The 19441-nt window shown below is 34.3% G+C and overlaps 1 protein-coding gene across 2 annotated transcripts; it reads left to right on the forward strand.

The window, feature by feature from the left end:
* Positions 1-672: 672 nt before the first annotated feature.
* Positions 673-3312, forward strand: LOC115973183 (probable arabinosyltransferase ARAD2). Of its 2 annotated transcripts, none has more exons than XM_031093428.1 (2): positions 673-1656; positions 2710-3312. In XM_031093428.1, the coding sequence occupies exons 1-2, from the start codon at positions 838-840 to the stop codon at positions 2899-2901; spliced, it is 1011 nt and encodes a 336-aa protein (XP_030949288.1). In that variant the 5' UTR covers positions 673-837; the 3' UTR covers positions 2902-3312. The 2 variants fall into 2 exon arrangements, with proteins under 2 accessions (XP_030949288.1, XP_030949289.1); XM_031093429.1 differs by having other exon boundaries at positions 2696-2803.
* The last annotated feature ends 16129 nt before the right edge of the window (positions 3313-19441 follow it).

Below are 19441 nucleotides of genomic sequence, written 5' to 3' on the forward strand. Positions count from 1 at the left end.
ACAAAATCTAAAAGATGCTAAAATAGGGGAGCTTAGAAGACAAGATCTAAAAGATGCTAAAATATTGATGTAGTAATAAATGTGATTAGTGAATATTAAAGACATAGAAATTAATGTTAGAATTACCTTTTCTTTTTCTTTTTTCTTTTTTTTTTTTAATAATTATTAATGACACTTGTAATTTTGTAAACATTATCTTTACAATAAACGGTAGTCCTTACTCCATACCATTTATATACATAAAAAAGTCACTTTCTCTTATATCATCTTTGATTTTTTTTTCTTTTCTATAATTTAAACCATAAAATTCTGTCACTTTCTCTTCTCTTATCATACCCCTCTATTATAGTAACAAGAAACCACGTAAAACCTCATATTTCTTTTTCTTCATCGGGTGAAAGTGAAAGATAAACCCTCCTCAAATAACTCAATACCCTCCTCGACACACACGTCTCTATCTTCCTCTCTGCGCACATTGTCTCCATGTTCACTACCGACACCGCCCTCACAAGTTGTAGCCTTGTAGGTCACAACTTCACAACCACAAATCCCTCTCTTAACTCTTATGAGTCAATAGAGATGGCTCTTCATATAAACCAGCCGGCGATACCATATTTATATAATAATACAAGTATTAGTTAAATATATATGCTTTTTTAAATTTAAAAATCACTTCTTTCCATGCACTATATATATCTATATTGTCAAAAAAAAATACACACTAGTTCCTGTATAATTGGAATCTTAAAGAACGTTGCATTGTTTTTGTTTTTTGTATTTCCAAAAATCACTAACTGTCACTGATCATTAAGCTTAATTAGCTTCCGTTATTTAGTGATGAACAAAAGGCGCAGGACTTGGCTGTTGAACCAGACACTCACAGCCATGCTTTTCTTCGGGCTATCCATCTATATCTGCTTCACCACCATTCAATCATGGGCCTCCTCAAAACCCACCAAGCCCATTAGGCCCAATATTCTTCTTCCTCCCATTTCACCCAACACTTCTTCTTATTCTTCTTCCTCCATGCGAGTCAAAGTTTACATGTACGATGATCTTCCGACAAAGTTCACCTACGGCGTCGTTGAACATTTCTGGACAGCACATGGTTTTGCTGACGTGGCAAAGTCAACGCTCCAAAAACTCAAGTACCCGAGTCACCAACACTCCTTGGAGTGGCACTTGTTGCTGGACTTGACCCGACCCGAAAATGAAAGAACCGGGTCTCCAGTCATTCGGGTCATGGATCCTAACGAAGCTGACTTGTTTTACGTGCCGTTTTTCTCTTCACTGAGTTGGGTTGTGAGCAGGACCCATTTTAGGAACGGGTCGGGTCAGGTCAAGAAGTACTCGGATTCGGAGACCCAGGAGGAGCTGGTGTCGTGGCTGGAGGGGCAAGAGTATTGGAGGAGGAACAAGGGGAGGGACCACGTGTTGGTTTGCCAGAATCCGAATGCGTTGAATCGGGTCATGGATCGGGTCAAGGATGCCGTGTTGTTGGTCTCGGATCTCGGGCGGGTAAGACCCGACCATTCCTCGTTGGTTAAGGATGTGGTAGTGCCTGACTCGCATAGGATTGGTGCCTATAATGGAGATGTCGGAGGTGAGGATCGGAAAACGTTGTTCTTCTTCATGGGCAATCGGTTTCGCAAAGGGGTAATTATTTAAATTAAATCAATTTTTCTTCTTGGGTTTTTATTTCTTTTAAATATTATGATTATTGAGTTGCTTTTAGATTTTAAGTATAACCACAAAAAAAAAAAAAAAAAGTTGCTATTAGATTATTTATTACAGTGTTGTTTAATATGATTTTTATTGGACTCAGTTAAGCATATCAATATAGATTTTATGTTTTATGAGACAAGCATACCAACATAGTTTGGTTCACTGCATTTAGAGATTAATTATTATTATATATACACAATGAATCAAAGTGTATTTGTTGAGGTTGAGCTTTTTAGGGAGTCAGACTAGTTAAGCAACTTTTTGCTACTTCTGAATGCAGTGGGATAAGAATTTTTGTTCATCATGAATTGAAATAAATATGTGATTTTCCGAATACCCCATAAATGATCTGAATACAAAGAATGATCTCTCAAAGTGAGAAATACTGAAGGAAATTAGGCCAAACTAGACGCTTTTTGTAGTTGTTGGAACTAGAATAGGACCATTCTCCAAACTTTGGCAAGCAAGAGCAGTGTTGGATAGTCAGTATACAGCCTTCCTCAGCTATGGAATTCAATTGTTTGCCTTGATGTGTTCTTTTCCTTCCATTGAGTTATTAGACTTTTGAAAGAGATAGCTTCCATTACAGCTCCGGGATCCAATGCTTAACAAAAATATATTTTACTTTTTGACTGATTCAGTTGGACTTGCATGAGTGCATCACCTTAGATGAACCAAATTAGTAGTATTTTTCTGCTGATACGATGAGTGAGAGGACATTTTGGAAACATTTGATTCTGCTTAGCATCTGACTTGTGGAGGACATGAAGATTTTTGTGATACTAGTCACCTGATGATAATGTTCACAAATCACAATAATGATGGTGACATGGCAGCTGCATATTCTTTATGCATTGAAAATTTCCATAAATCTTCTTTTAATAATGTGTCATGACATAGAACCTAATATGTTAGAGATGAGAGTGTGCTAGTAACACCAGCTTCCTAAGGTTAATTATTCTCAATTTAGTTCTTGTAATTCAGGTGAAGCGAAACTTTGAGTACAAAGATCCAAATGGGACAGTGATTGAAGTCTGGCGCCAAGTATCACAGAAGCTCCCCTTGATTAAACTGATGATCAGTTGTGACAGAAGGCTTGCCACAATGCATGTGACTGAGCCAGATTGCTCTGCATGTCACTGTTCAAATCAAAGTGGCATTGCTACCACCCGATGATGCTGCCTTCGACAATGATTCTGGAACTTTATGCCTGCCTAAAGAATCAAAGTCTTTTGCATATTGAGAGCAAGTGCATGGCTTTTCTTCAGCAAGGAGAAGATCAAGAAATTTTGACTGTATAAAATAACTTTTTTCACCAGAACTGAAGGTAGATGTGAATATGGAATCCCTTCCATTTACGGGGTTTTTGAATTTTGGGTTTCCTTACACTTTTCTTTCTTTGGATACCTCACTTATTTTCCCCCCTTCTCCCCCACACACACACTCGCTCTTTCCCTCTCCCCACTTTGTATCTTCTTTTCTATCTTGACACAAACAAATTTAGCATCTGGAAACTTGGTTGTATGTACTTGAAATGTACATGATAGAGATTACAAGGATCACGTTTATGTTGATTCTTTTATTTGAGCCGTCATAATCCTTTAGTGTTCAATGTTTAAAAATAAAATAAAATTCAGTCTTACCTATGATTTATAAGGTCTTTATCATATATATCCCTCTTTGTGTGTGTGTGTTTTTAATTACTATTATTTTGAATGAATTTGCATTCTCCACTAAGAGTCACATCTGTTTTGCCTCCTGAAATTAGGATTTGTCATTTACGTAATGGTCTTAGGCTCTAAATTGGAAGAAGGCCAATTGACAAATTTTTTGAATTGTAGTGAAATAAAATGACAAGATTTCCACATCACATCTTAGTTTAAGAGAAACTGAGATAGAAAATGTCAAAAGTCGATAAGACTCATCTACAAAGTGTTTTTTGAGACACGACTTTGAGGATTTGTTTCTAGAAGTTAGTGACTCAGTCAAACAAGAGTTTTTCCGTTAGCGGTTAACGGTCTATTGTTTTTAAATGGTAAAAAAAAAAAAGTCTTCCATCTCCTGAAGAAACCGCGGATCAATAGTTGCGAGGAATTTTCCTATGAAGTCCATTCCTTCTCTCTTTGTTTATATGAAGTTACCCTCATTGTTGTGAAACCCCTCCAATGGTCCCTCCCTCACAGTTTTTGGCACATTGATTAATGATTAGTCTTCCATTTCCTTTTGGGTTATTTGATGGCATCCATTGCACCGCGTTCTTCTGATCCGAATTCCATCTCTTCGATCTTTCCGGCAGCCAAGTCTGAGTCTGGTAGTGATATTTCATTATCTAATCAAACGCCTTTAGACTTCTCTCCTTCCATATCATTCTTCTTTCCACCATACAACTCTCTGTCAAGTTCTGTATCTTCTCAAACCAAACACTACTCTCCTTATACCATACAATCATTTTTTCCACCCACACAGTCTCAGCCAAATTCATTAACTAGTGAAAGACCAATTCACGAATTAGCTCATTCCATACCCTCAATCTTCCGGCCAAACTATTCCTATTCGCCTCCAAATGAATCAACCCGGTATCACCACGATCAGAATACATCAAACAAAAGCAAGTTGAGGCATGATGAGCCTAATATACCTCGCTGGCAACCAATTAAATTTCACATCTCTGACAAAGAGGACGAGAGGATATTCCCACAAGAGGTCGAAGCAGTGTTCAAGAAGGCCTGCCGCGAGAGGTGGACCTACGCTATCTACTGGGAGTTAGACTGGCCATCCTCTCCTTGGTCGCGCACTTTTAGTGCTGCAAAAGGGTTCTACAATGTGGACGAGGATGATCACAAGTTTAAAGACAAGGCTGTCTCGTTCTTCCAGCTCAGGAGATCATGGCCAGGCAGCATCTTACATAAACATTTCAGCACTTCGAGTTCAAAGCCCCTTTGGCTTGTTGGCGACACCCTGCTAAAGTCGAGGCATTACCGGGCTCAACAGGGCCGGAAGGCTGGACTCCAGACCATGTCTTGGATACGCGTAGCGCATGGTGTCATGGAATTCGGCTTAACAAAGGTAATTCACCAGTTCAACAGGAAAAAAGTTCGTGTGTTCCCACAGCGACACGCACAAAATGTGGACCTCACCAATACCATAAGAGTCATGTCTTGGATACGTGCGCTGCGCTGCGTCAAAGAAGTAAATCAGGCCCACACACAGTCAGATTTAATTCCTATTGAAAACCATGCAGATGCAGAGATTGCCGAGCTTGTATTAGAACGACCAGATTGTGTGAGAAATATAAGCTGGAATCCAGACCATGTCTTAGATACGCTTAGCACACAGTGCCATGGAATTCGGCTCAACAGAACTAATTGACTGTCTCAACAAGGCCATGGGAATCATGTCTTGGATACACTCAAGATTTATTGACTAAAGTATACTTTTGCCTCTTAAAAGTTTTGGATTGTATTTATTTTGACCATTTATGTTCCAAAATTTTCATATGGGCTCTTCATGTTTGACTTTGTTAGTTTGTTTTTCTATTGAGACTGCCCATTTCTATTATTAGTAATCTAACTGTCTATAATATGTTTTTTTGCTTACAAAATTGAAATTCCTTCATTCCACTAAAATATAGAGCAATTTTTAGCTATAGTTAATGGTCTTTTGCAGCCAAGAGATTTTATGAGCCATCAGAGTTGCAGAAGTTTCTTGACAAAAGATGTTTGGATGCAAAGCAATATTGTCTTGACCGAGATTTATACTTTGGTGGCCTCACTAGCTGATTCTGCATTTGTAGGTTGGATAAGTCCGTGATTTGTATTTTCAAGTACCTGAAAATTAAGAAAATGTCATAATGAAACATGGAGCACCAGTACACATTAACTATCAGAGTTTAGATTCACAAGGTTTGCAGTCATCAAAGTTCTGCTTAATCCCGATTCTTCCACGCTTGTATTGGGCGACCTTTTGATGCTATACTCAGCATGTGTGTCCTAACAATAGTAGTAAGTTACAGAACTGAATTGTCTTTTGAAGATCTCATTGACTATGGAGAGATTGTAATATTTGTAGATTCCACCTCTGCTGTGAAGCAGGGATTTTTAGTTACAATGTTGAGAAATGTCATCACAAAAAAATTCTGGAATACCAATGAGAGTTGAAGCTGGTAAGTTCTATTTGCATAAATTTTACAAAATTTCTTAAAGATGAGGGTACTTAAATAGTTTAGGGCTGTTTGGTTTCAAAAAGTGGTGTATCCACTTTTCATTTTCTTTATTCTATATTCAAATCTTGAATTTGAATATAGAAAAAAACACTTATTTTCACATTTGGTAATATTTGGTAAGTTGTTTTGAATACATAATTTGGATATAAAATATACCCGAGTTTGGTCATTTTTTCTATTAAAAAAAATAGTAACTTTTCTCGTTCATACATATCACATCACTAAAAAAAAAGTAACTTTGTGTTTTCATAATATTTACGAATATGTCATTGTATTCGTATTCATAGAAAACAAAAACACTGAAAAGTTGTATTCATTTTTTGTATTCAAATCTAACTCTTAGAATACTGAAAATGAAAACTGAACAAAACCAAACCCGTTTTTTAGTGGTGAAACTCACTAAAAATTGAAAATAAAAACAAAAAACGGTGTTTTTTTTTTTAGCTAACCAAACAGATCCTTAGGATCTTTATTTCTCCATAAGAAGTCATAGCATAGTAGAATGCATATAAGTGCTCGTGGGGTGTGGAGGTAAGGGTCGAAATTCAAGTCTCCAGAGGGGAGTTTTACACACATATATACTTAGATTAGGCTAGAGTTGAAATTTTATTTTGTATTAAAAAAAAAAGAAAAAAAAAGAATGCAATTTTGGGGAAATAAATATTCTAGTTTATACAAATTCTATCACTTGATTAGTAAATTAATTATGACGTAAAGAACATGAAGGTTGAAATTGACTATAATGAATTTCACATTTAAAAATGATCTCAAGATTTACTAAGAAACTGACTTGAATGGTTTAGCACGCTTTTATATGCAACAACTAACTTAAAATTACCAATCATATTTAAGATTTGCACATGCTATGACTCACCTTGGCACGATTTCTGGTATACTTATTCAAATCTTCTTGACCAAAGCAATTGAATTCTTGATTTTAGTTGTTTTGTTTGGCATGTACAAACTGTGACAAATAGTTTGTATGCAACAAATTTAATCTTTCAAAAGTATTTTCTAAGAGACGTGTCAATTGAACAACGCAAGAAAGACTCAAATCCTACCCAACTCTTTTGAATGAATCATTCCACCTAAACCCACAGGTCAAAGGGGAATCGTGGGAGGCAAATGCCCCCCTTGACCTCCCCAAAAACCCGACGTATGATAATGCCTACAAAGCAATTTGCCCCTCACACAAATAAGATAAATCTCCCTTCTGTCAATTAAAAGCCCATATAACTGCATATTACTTTTATATGTCATTTTACAATTAAAATAAAGTTCAATGGGTCGCACCTAAGACTCCAAGTTTTGTGCTTTTGAATTTTGATAGGTTTCCATGACTTTTAAAAGTTTGACATTTCTCAACGCAATTCAAAGATAAGTAATGCTACCAATACAACTTTTTTTTTAAAACAAATTTTACCTTTGTTAAAGGAACAATTCTACTACATATACAATATTTTACAACTATTGAGTTTTAGGTTGCTATTAATTCTTATTTGGGTCAACCAATCACATTACTCAATTGTTACATTCTACAACTCGCCAACTTAGTGATAATGAAAAATTTTGTGCAAAATATTTTAAATTTTAGACTTATTGTTGTTAAAGTGGTCTATTATAAGTGGTAGAGAAAAAAAAAATATGACGGATTCATATGTTTTACTTGCATCCACCACTTACAATCAATCACTTTAACAATTATGAAATTTGTTGTAAAAAGAGTTGTGTAGATAGTATTATTATTCAAAATCTAAATTAGCTTGTGAATATACTAACTCCCCTCTTAGTGGGTTCATAATCATACTTTTAAAAAAATCTTACTTATATCCTTATATATGCCACTATAACCCTAGCCTCCACTCTTCTTCTTTTTTTTTAAATTTTTTTTTTTTTTTTTTTAGCATTAAACTTAGTGTTTTTTCTATAGATACAAATTTTAGCTGCTTAGAAGAATAATAAAAAAATGTTGAATTCTATATATTTTTTTTAGGAGCATTCAAGATGGTGAGGATATAACTTTGTAGGCACATTGTTATATTCTTAACACTTTCATACTAATTTATTATAAAAAATCAAATTACTTATTGTAACTTTATGTATTTATAATAATCTTTTAACTAGGTTGTTATTTAACTATGAATTGATTACTTTTGTTTTCATTTATTTTAATGATATGAATTATATATTTGTGTTAAATTGAGATTATGGAATTATGGTGAAATATTCTCCATTCATATTGCGGATTTCTATAACATTAATAGGAAGCCTATACAATGGCTCATTAAATATGACTTTTACATTGGTGGTAAAGTTACGACTGTTTAATAACTTGATTGAGACAAGTCAATTTGTGTGAGCCCACTATTTTGGAGTTATTTACAATAATGCCACCAAGTTTAGTTATTATTTTTTATTATTTTTATTCTGAAAATGGGTCCTTTAGTGGTTTTCATAAACCTATTTCACACTAAAATGTGAAAATAGTTTTTTTTTTTTTTTTTTTTTTTTTTTGGTAAGAGAAAAATGGATAGGGAGGGTGACCAGTGTGGCTTCCCTATCTAAGCTTAACTATAGTTACACCCTAATTGCTTTTGGGCAAGACTCTATATTCTATGTCAGTTAAGTTAGGTTGATCATTTAGGACGGAGATGAGATATAAGGAGTACTACTACATAGTTAGTTGTTTGAGGCTCAAACCCAAGTGCTGAGACTTGTTGGCCCAATTTTTTACCAATTAATCTACCTGAATGTGTTGGTAAAAATAGTTTTTGAAAACAAGATTTAAAAAATAAGCACTTGGAGCAAATTTAAATTAGGCACAGAAAGCTAGCAAGCACAACCCACATGTTTGGGCTGAACCAGCACATGGGGATGACTGAAAGAAGAAGATAACCTCGAGGCCTGTCAACATGGATAGAAAAACCTATAAACCAAATTGATGGTATTGGCCATTGAGGCCCACAAAAATTGCAACAGCCTAGCTACCTAAGGTCCATGGGTGGAACAACATCAAAACCGACAGACCTGAGGTTGAGGTGGTTTCCAAATTAATGCTATTTCCTGGTATTCTTTCTTCAGTTTGTTGGCTGTCAATGACAGACTTTTCTACTAGATCCTGCTGGTTCCACACCAGCATCACGCCGACCTTTTGATTACCTTTTGAATTGAATTGCCTTTTGAAAATGTCATTGACTATAGAAAGATTGGTATTTGAAGATTCCACCTCCGCTGTAAAAGCAGGGATTTTTAGTTACAATGCTGAAAAATGTCACCACAGAAAGGATTCTGGAATACCAGAGAGAGTTGAAGCTGCTAAGTTCTATTTGCATAATTTTCCAAAGTTTTCTTTAGGACAAAGGGTACTTAAATAGTTTTTAGCATCTCTATTCCTCCATTAAAAGTCATAGCAGAGTAGAATGCAATTTCTGGGGAAATATAAAATCTAGTTTATACAGATTTTATCGTTTGGTCTGTAAATTACTATTTTTAACTACAGACTTAAGAAGAAGAAGGTTGGAATTTACTAAACCGAATGTTGACTTTAAAACTGTTCTCAAGATTTACCAAGCAACTAATTTGAATGGTTTAATTTAACATGCTTCTATATGCGGGGAATAACTTGAAATTACCACTGTTATCTAATATTTGACTCACCTTAATATGCTTTTCTGTACTTAAATAGTTGAGCATCTCTATTTTTCCGTAAGAAGTCATAGCATAGTAAAATGCAATTTCTGGGGAAATAAATATTCCAGGTTATACAAATTTTATAATTGATCAGCAAATTAATTATGACTTAAAAGAGCATGAAGGTTGAAATTGACTATACCAAATTTCACATTTAAAACTGTTCTCAAGATTTACCAAGCAACTAACTTGAATGGTTTAGAATGCTTTTATATGCGATAACAAACTTAAAATTACCAATCATATTTAAGATTTGCACATACTATGACCCACCTTGATATGCTTTCCTGTACACTTTATTCAAATCTTATTGACTAGAGCAACTAGAGGTTACTATTTTAGTTGCTTATTGGAGTGTGTGCAAAAACTTTGTAAAATAGTTTATGCACAATAAATTTAATTAACCCTTCGGAAAAATTTCCCAAGAGAAATGTCAATTGGATAACACCCATTCTCCCCAAAATACCCCATATAATAATGCCTACAAAGCAATTTGCCTCCTGACATTTTCATTCATGTTAATTTTTCCCCTCACACAAATACGAAATCCTGTCTATGGTGAATGAAAATGTTAATCCACTTTGGTTCATTCTGGTCCACTTGATCCAATTCTATTAATTTGGTCTATTTTAGTCCACTTTTATCTATTTGATCTAATTTGGTCTATGAAAATTTATTATTATTATTATTATTATTATTATTATTATTATATTGGAGAATGGTAGTCTACGGTCACCAACCCCAAAAGTGGGGCATATTGGATTTGCTTATAATGAGTCAATTTGCCATCACCATGTATCCAAGGCATAGCAAGCATGTAGCCATTAGTTGTGGTTCATGTGTCAAAGATAGTGGATGAAAGTGATAGCAAGATCAGTCATGGACCATTACAACACTACAGTGGAAGCTCTTTTCCCACCTCTTCTTTCTCTCCCATCTTCACTGTTTTCCTTCTTTTTTTCTCCATTGTAACACAATACCTCCATTGTATTCATTTTCAGAAAATAGTGGAATATTCGACTGGTTTCTATCGATGGTTTTCTCCCTCTCCCAACATAGAGGTTTTCCACATTAAAAAATCTGTGTATATTTCTCTCACAACTTTACTCTTCATTTTCTTGCAAACACAAAAGACACAACTTTTGACAAAGATGATGTGTAAATGTGCTATTAAGGTTTTTGAGATCTTTACAAGATAATCTCCAAAAATCTTAACTTGCACGTACAAGTAGAAACCGATCGAATTGAGGTGAAATGTTAAAAAAAAAAGTGAGTGCAATATATATATATATATATATATATATATATTTATATATTTTGGTTGAGAAAACCATAATGCATGCACATCTACCCCAGCTGCCCGAGTGACTTGTCTACTTGCTTGCTCATGCTCAATCCTTATGAGAGATTATTTTTGCATTCCTTGAAAAGCGTAGCAAAGAGATGATACATATAATTTATTGTTCTCTCACACTTATTAATGTACATCTCATATACAACATAGCATTTATAATCTTATGTCCATATATATATATATATATATATATATATATATATATATATTATTGATATACATATTTAAAATAAAAAATTGGTGATGTGTATGAATGATATACAATAAGTTCTATATAGATAATATATAGTGATTGACCAAAGCTTATTCTTTTTTTCTTTTGCTGAAACCCAAAACTTATTAATAGTTGTGGCATCTCATAGACTAGTGTGAGAGAACCAATTCTCATTAAAGAGAGAGAGAGAGAGAGAGAGAGAGAACCAATTCTCATATTTCTATATAGATAATATTTGATGCTCTCACCTCTTAGCAAGAATTAATGTGACGAACTTGAGCTTTCATTTCTTCTCAAAAAAAAAAAAAAAAAATTCTCAAAAAACAAAATTTCTTCTAAAAAAAAAAAGCTTTCATTAAATGGCTAGCTTCGCTAAAACTAAGATAAGCCCTAAATAGATAATTAACTCCACTATTTTTTGAGTAAAAAATAATACTTATTAGAACATATATGAAAATAGTAATATTAGTATTTTAAACCGAATTTATAATACATTACATAATCAGAATACAACTATAAAAAGGTTTAACTCTTGTAGTTGTACATTGAGGTTATAAATAGTAGACACTAAACACACAACTAATGTGGAATAAACATCCATATTTTTTTTGAGTAAACAGTAATACTTATTAGAATACACATGAAAATAATAATATTAATGTTTTAAACCGAATTTATAATACACTAGTTGCTAACATATTTGTTTTCTTTATTAAGTACTAATAAATCAAAAAATGTCAATTAATTTCATATTAACATGATATAATATTATATATGTTATCTCTAGATAATATATGAACAAATAAATCAAGGTTAATAGTAACCTGATGGTTATTTCATATGTTAATAGAACAATTTCCTCATTAAAATTGCAATAATATAACAACAAAAATCACATACAAATAAATACAAAAATAATTTGTTTATGCTTGTATGCTTCCACTTCTCATGGATGGAAATCTTTATTACTGTATACGGTCGTATCTCTATATTGCTATACATTCTATAGAGGGATTATATTTTTGTATGATGTAGTCTCATTTTTCAGCTCAAGGCAAAGTTAAACATGGCCCCAAAGAGTAACAAAAAGTTGTTTTTAGGCCCTTAGCAGTGTTCTTTCTTTTCCATGGTACCCTAGATACTCCTAAAAGTGCAACTTATATACCTTGGAAAAGGAAATAACTTATTAACTTCCTTGACAATAACAAAGACCTCCCTATGAAAATGTCCACTTAACAAAATAATAATCATATTCTTTAGTTTCACTAATCTGTAGTTGAAGAAAAGTGAGGTTTTAATATTAGAGAAAATACATTTTCCACCAGTTTCTTGCTTCACCCTTTTAACAAAATCCTCCATCTAGTAATTGATGCAAACATTAGCTCAACGATCTTTGCAAACAGCTAATTTTTCATCATTCCTTGCCAAACACAATCTAAAATATATTTACATGGAAGCTAAACTTATGCATGCATTAGAAGAAAAGTGATATTAGACTGTTAGCAACAATACTAAATTGCAAACAATAAGGAGTGGTGTTTTATATTATATATAGATAGATAGAGATTTTCAGTATTACTATAGTGTGAGGAGAGGAAGAGATGAATGAGTTAGAAAGCCAAAGTTTGGCATTAGGAAGTTGAGGAGTTGCTGTTTGAGATTGTAACTATGGAACACAAAGGGTTGTTATTTGAAATTGTAACTGTGGAACACAAAGGGTTGTTGTTTGAAATTGTAACTATGGAACACAAAAAGTTGCTGTCTGAAATTGTAACCGTGAAAGAGATAGAGGTTGGGAATTATTTTCTTTCTATTAAGATTTTTAAATTTACAAAAACTATTTTTAAATTGTATGAGAAATTCAAGAAAAAATATGGTAATGACATGGCTGCAAATGTGGCTTAACTTGAGCGTAGCAACATTAAATGCTACGCTTCAACTTTTAGTAATGTATAGATATAGATATAGATTATATAACTAGAATACAACTATAAAAGTAAACCTCTAATACAAGATTGTTGAATCAGAAAACATGATAAGAGTACAAAAATGCTTTTATCTTTACACAAGACAATTTGAAAGTACAACTCTTTTGTCTTATGGAAATCCCAATAGACACAAACAACACCTCACACTTCAGTCCTTACTCTCTAGACACGTAGGAATTTACACTATTGCTTCGCACCAAATTAATGGGCACCTACCTTCTACCTATTTATACCAACCCACCGACTTTTATATTTCTTCCCCATTCATGCCCAAGACATCTTCTAGACCAATAGAGAAATTGTGGTCGAAATTTTACTTGTGCAGGAAACTCTCTAGAGGAAAAATAGGAAATATTTCCAAGAGAATTTCGGTGAGAGAGAAAGAGTTTTTGCCAACAAGGTCGGTGTAAAAAGAAGATAACATGTTGACATTGTTGTAAGTCATGTGGTGCCGCTCACAAAATTACAAAAGTTTGTATTGTGATTGAGATCAGGTGTAATACTGATGTAATTGATATGGATGTAGGGATGGAACTAGAATTTTGAGTTAGGGGCAATTTTACTGTTGGTTGTGTGCAGCGGTTAAACCTCTGATTCTACTATTTAGCAGCTGATTTTTTTTTTTTTTTTGTGTGTGGGGGTGGGGGGCTGGGAAAGAACAAAATTATTTTTGTTTAAAATTTTTTAAAGGGCAAGGTTATTTATTTTGGATAAAATTAATTAATTGAGCTTAATTTTGTTTTTAGTTTTACTAATAATGTTTGTTGTTGAGCTTTTTTTTTTTGGCTTGTATATTTTGTTTTAGATTTTAGATCGATAAATTTTTTTATGGTCACTAAAATGAGGAAAATGTTAGAGCTACAATTTTTTTTTTTTATATAAATTACTGATGTGATAAATGATTACTGGTAAGTAAAAAAATGATGTGAGTGATGTGCCCATATGCGAACCAATAAGAATTTGCTTCTAAAATAGTTTGTAAAAATGTTATAGAAAGGTTTGTGAATATAGCATTACTCTTAAAAGAATCAATGATATTATTAAAGGGAAACAAAATGTAATTTTATAGAACAAAATTGCTAAAATTAGCACACATATATAATAATATTTTTTTTCAAAAAAAATTTAGGAGGGGACCATTGTCCCCCCCTAATCCAAGGGTGGTTCCATCTCTATGGTTGAGATTTAAAGTTACAAAAAGCAACTTTAAACCTTGATAATTAAATATAAAATATGAATTGTGGGGCCCGGCCCAAAAATAATGGGCTAGTCCAAATTCAGGCCCGTCCGAGGAGCGTCCTGTCCGAGGAGAAATCACAGATAAAGCATTATTCAGGCCCAATAGCGCCAAAGAAACCTGTCCGAGGAGTAACTCCTCCTCGGACATTACGAAGTCCAGACGAGGAACTTGCCCCAACCATTTCAGTTCATCCTCCCAGCATATAAAAGAATAAAATCCAAAATATCTCATGGAAAGCTGCCACCACCACATTAATTGCGCCCCAACCACCCTCTTGGCCCCATTAATGAGGAAAAGACCCCTGAACAGTACTACCTTGGCCTCTGCAACTCACAAAGGGAGTGATAAGGGCGTCTGATGGGACAGGTGCTCAAGTAGATGCTTAGATGATCAACAAGTGTAAGGTTGAGATGAGAGGAAGAGAACTATATAATGTAGTGGAGCCCCTCAAAGAAAAAGAGAGGAACGGAAAAACTGTATTCGGAACTGAAGAAATAGAATCATACGTTAGAGATCCATTCTTGTGTTTTTATTTTCTGCAACAATATTGTCCATGTATCAGACCGAATAGGCTCACTGAGGCTAAATTCTTTGACCCATCCTCTACAAATATTTATTGTGGGTTGCGCCTTGGGTCAAGGCCTGATCAATAGAGTTTGGGCCAGGAAAATCGTGCAACTACATGAATAATTTAAAAAAGTAAAAGAAGTAAAAAAAAAAAAAAAATTGTGAGGTATTGGGGTGAATTGCATGGTGCAATTGCATTTAGCAATTGCATCGGATCCCACTCCTTATTATCGATACTTAGGTGGCAAATGGAACAATAATATGTCAATTTTTTTTTTTTTTTTTTTTTTAAGTTAAATATCATTTCTTTATGAATATTACAAAAACTGAATAGACACCTTGATAAATCCATGAATCCCTATCCCACATTGGACCCACAATGGTAATACAAAAATCAAATCCCACAAGGCCTAGCTATGAGAGAGAGAGAGAGAGAGAGAGAGAGAGAGAGAGAGAGAGAGGTTGGATTTAAATTCTGACTTTGTTTTAGCGGTGGAAGGAGATTAATAACGTTTGTAACACACTTTCTCACAACTGTTCTATGTGACAGATTGTAAGTGGTTGAGAAAAAACTACAGCTCTATATGATAGTAATAGACAATCAATCATGTATAGTTTATCACATTAAATAGTATTTGTGGTAAAGTGTGTATAAAAGTAAGTGGCATTAGTTTTATTGTGAGGCAATATTGCAAAGGATGCCTCAATTGGCAGCAACACTCAAGTAGTAGATGTGAGGAAGTTTCCGAATCCAATGAATTCTACTGCTTCTCTTTTTGTTTAAATGATGCTATCCTTGTACAATCTATCCGTAGTTCCCTCTCTCCCAGTTTTTTAGTCACATTAATCTTCCCTTTTGCCTTTTGGTGTATTAGATGGAATCCATTACACCAGACACAGATTTAGTACAAATTTCACGTTTTTCTAATCCAAATTCTATCTTTCAATCTTTCCACCAGACAATTCTAATGAAACGCTTAATACTTCATTATCTAATGAAACACTTCCAGTTCCACACTTGTCTCCTTATTCCATACCATCGTTCTTTCCACCAGGCAACTCTCTGTCAAGCTCCCTATCTGCTCTAAGCAAACACTTCTCTTCTCCTTCTATATCATCATTCTTTCCACCCACACAGTCTCAGTCAAATTCATTATCAACCCATAGATCAAGTCACGGATTTGATCAGACCATACCCTCAATCTTCCAGCCAAACTATTCTTGTTCTAGTTCCAATGCATCAACCCATCACCTTGATCGGTGTACTTCGGACGCAAACAAATTGATTCATGAATTTAAAGAAGTTCTTTTGTGTAAAGTACCTCGCTGGTGCCCAATTACATTTGATAACTTGGACGACAATGATGAGAGAGTTTTGCCACAGGAAGTTGAGGAGGAGTTAGAGAAGGCCTGCGAGAAGTGGACCTATGCTATCTACTGGGAGTTGGACAGCCTATCCTATTCTTCCTTGAAAAATATTAGGCCAGCCAAAGGCTTCTTCAATATAGACAATCAAAAGTTTAGAAACAATGATATCCAGTTCTTCAAGCTCAGGGATTCGATTCCCATGTTCACATTTGGCAGCGTCCTTTGCCAAGTTTACAGCACTTCGATCCCCATCTGGGTAGTTGGGGAGGACTGCCTGGCGAGCTCAATGTCTTATCGGGCTCGCTTGGGCAGTAAGTATGGACTCCAGACCATGTCTTGGATACGCGTAGTGGACGGTGTTATGGAATTCGGCTCCACAGAGCTCATTCACCCAACTTGAATTTGAGAGAGAGAAGGATTAACGAATGTGCTAAGGATATTGATTTATAAAGTATTTTTAGAAATTTTTTATTGAAAAAGAAAAAAAATAATATATATATATATATATATATATATATATATGGGCTTGGTTAATGCAAAATGTTATGCAAAAAGCATATGTACATTGGGTGTTCATGTACTAGGAGGCTTAATTTGGCAGAAAGATTCTTGAAGTTGAAGATGTGCCTGATGAATAAAACTTCGTCTGACTGGGATAAATGTGTATTGGGGAGTTAACGAGCTTAAGGGGAATAGTTTCATGTGAAATTATGTAGGCTTCTTTCATCCATCCATCATTTATGGTTGCAACATAATGCCAAATCCAAAATGGTAATGTCATGGCAGAAGAAGGCATACTTCGAGTTATTTTATATGCACGTGTTTCTTTAAATTTTTTTGGGGCTCTTTACTCTATGAGAAAATAGGTGAAAGAATGAGAGAACATTGGATTTTGATTACTATAATTAGGCTACAGATTCAGTGTGATTGCGCTTGCGTATCAATTAGGATTTAATTAGTGAAGTACCTGAAATAACTATTATCCAATTGAATATTGACCAAGAAGGGAACTAGAAAGCTCTATACAACTAAGAGTATTCACGTTAGTCTATCTAAAATATTCCATCTATTTTAGCATAATAATCAACTTTTTCTATCTTACACAAATATTTTGCAAAAAAACTTACATAAAATTATCTATTATACACTATGTTTTATTTAAATACTCATTTATTATTATTATTATTATTATTATTATTATTCACCTACTAATACACTCTCTTACTTTTTTGGACATTAAAGAGAGTCTAGGGAAGAGAGAGAGAGAGTGACAAGGGTGAGAGAGGAAAGAGAAAAAAAAAAAAAAAAAATGTTATGGTTATTGTAGCAATATTAATATATGGGAAATGTTAAAGAACTCTCTCCCTTTTTTGGACATTAAAGAGAGTCCAAAGAAGAGAGAAAAAGAGAGTGACCAAGATGAAAGAGGAGAGAGCGGAGAGAGAAAAACTAAAATAGGAAGGTACAATAATTATGTATATTTATTTGGTTATTATAGCAATATTAATATTTGAGAAATATTAAAGAATGCCCTAAGGGCATTGATTTAGAAACTATTTATAGAAATATTTTATTGGAAAATGATAAAATAATTAATTTTGTTGACAGTTTTTTATATTTCTTATAAAAATTATATCAAAATTTTTCTAATATAGTTTATTAACAATTGCCATATGAGTATTCTTTAACATGCTCCTTAATATATATGTATAGTGTTATAGATAGACTGATGTTGATAGTTTTTGAACAAATTTGTGTAAAACTAACTTTTTTCTACTTTGCACTTACTGGTGTAAAGACTAAGACATGATTGGTAAAGGTTCTTTGATGTCTACTATTAGTTTATTTATTTATTTATTTCTTTTCATTTTATTTTGCTTTAAACAAGCATGTCATTACTATAACTAATTACATTATTTTACTCAAAGCACAGAGCATTTATATTATTTACAAGATATGTAAATTAAATTATTTTACTTGAAGCACATAGCATTCATTTGATTTGTTCTTTACTATTCCATTTAATTAATTAATGACATATGTAAATTTAGAATTGGCCACTAGATTTTGACGTGCTAACTTGTGATGAAGACGTCAATGCAGGAAACTTTAGAGCAAATTAAAGAGGGATAAGGAAATATCGAATGAAATATGGGTTTCGAGTCGCAGGGTTTCGAAATAGAGATCAATATACAAAATTGCCACTAGCACATATTAGAATACGAGGAAGTGGAGATAGAAAACATCAAAATGACTGTTAATGTATAGCTTAGACTAGTTTAGCCCATTGGGCTTAGCCCAGTATACTGTACTTGTAGTTTACTCTTTTTACTTGTACTGCACACATATCTAACCTATATAAGACTCTATATTGTACATTATTTTATACACATCAATATACAAACTATTCAGTCTTTCTCGCACTTTATATTCTTAACATGGTATCAGAGCCATTCCTCTGACTTTCGGGTTCCTGTGGACATCTCCGGCGTTCTTCCGCTGCCCTCGCCTTCATCCAGTAGCCACTGTCAGAAGCGAGTCACCGCCGTCACGCCCACAGTCCCAGCAACTCTCGGATCTCATTGTTCTGCTCACCCAACTGTCAAAACAAAGGCATTGAGTGACAGAACAGACAATCCCAAGCAAAACCCAACCAAGAACGGCCAGAAACCACTTCACACGTGCCTCCACGCGCCTCCTGAAGTTTCTGCCTCATGAGCACGTGCTCCACGCGCTGCCACGCGCCGTCACTCTCACTCACGCGCCCCACGCGCCAGACCAGACGTCCTCCACGCGCCACACGTGCCAACTTCGTTTCACGAACTGCCACGTCAGCCTTAGTGTGACGTCACACTGCCACGTCAGCACACGTCATCTGTTGACTTGACCAGATCTGACCGTTGACTTTGACTTGACCGTTGACCAAGTCAAAATTTTTCAATAGGACCTATCTTGCTCAGTTTTTCGCGTAGATTCTGATTTTGGGCTCCGTTTCTGCATTTAAGGTATCTAAATCTCACTTTTTTGGTCATTTTCTTCATTATGGCTTAACAAAGTGAACGAGATATCATAC

Source organism: Quercus lobata, unplaced genomic scaffold, assembly GCF_001633185.2.
Source record: "Quercus lobata isolate SW786 unplaced genomic scaffold, ValleyOak3.0 Primary Assembly Scq3eQI_1842, whole genome shotgun sequence".
NCBI lineage: Eukaryota > Viridiplantae > Streptophyta > Magnoliopsida > Fagales > Fagaceae > Quercus > Quercus lobata.

Excerpts from the sequence above, each read along its gene's own strand:
- LOC115973183 (XM_031093428.1), top strand. The coding sequence starts at position 838 with ATGAACAAAAGGCGCAGGACTTGGCTGTTGAACCAGACACTCACAGCC. Across the intron at positions 1,657-2,709 it reads GCAATCGGTTTCGCAAAGGG|GTGAAGCGAAACTTTGAGTA; the intron begins GTAATTATTTAA and ends CTTGTAATTCAG.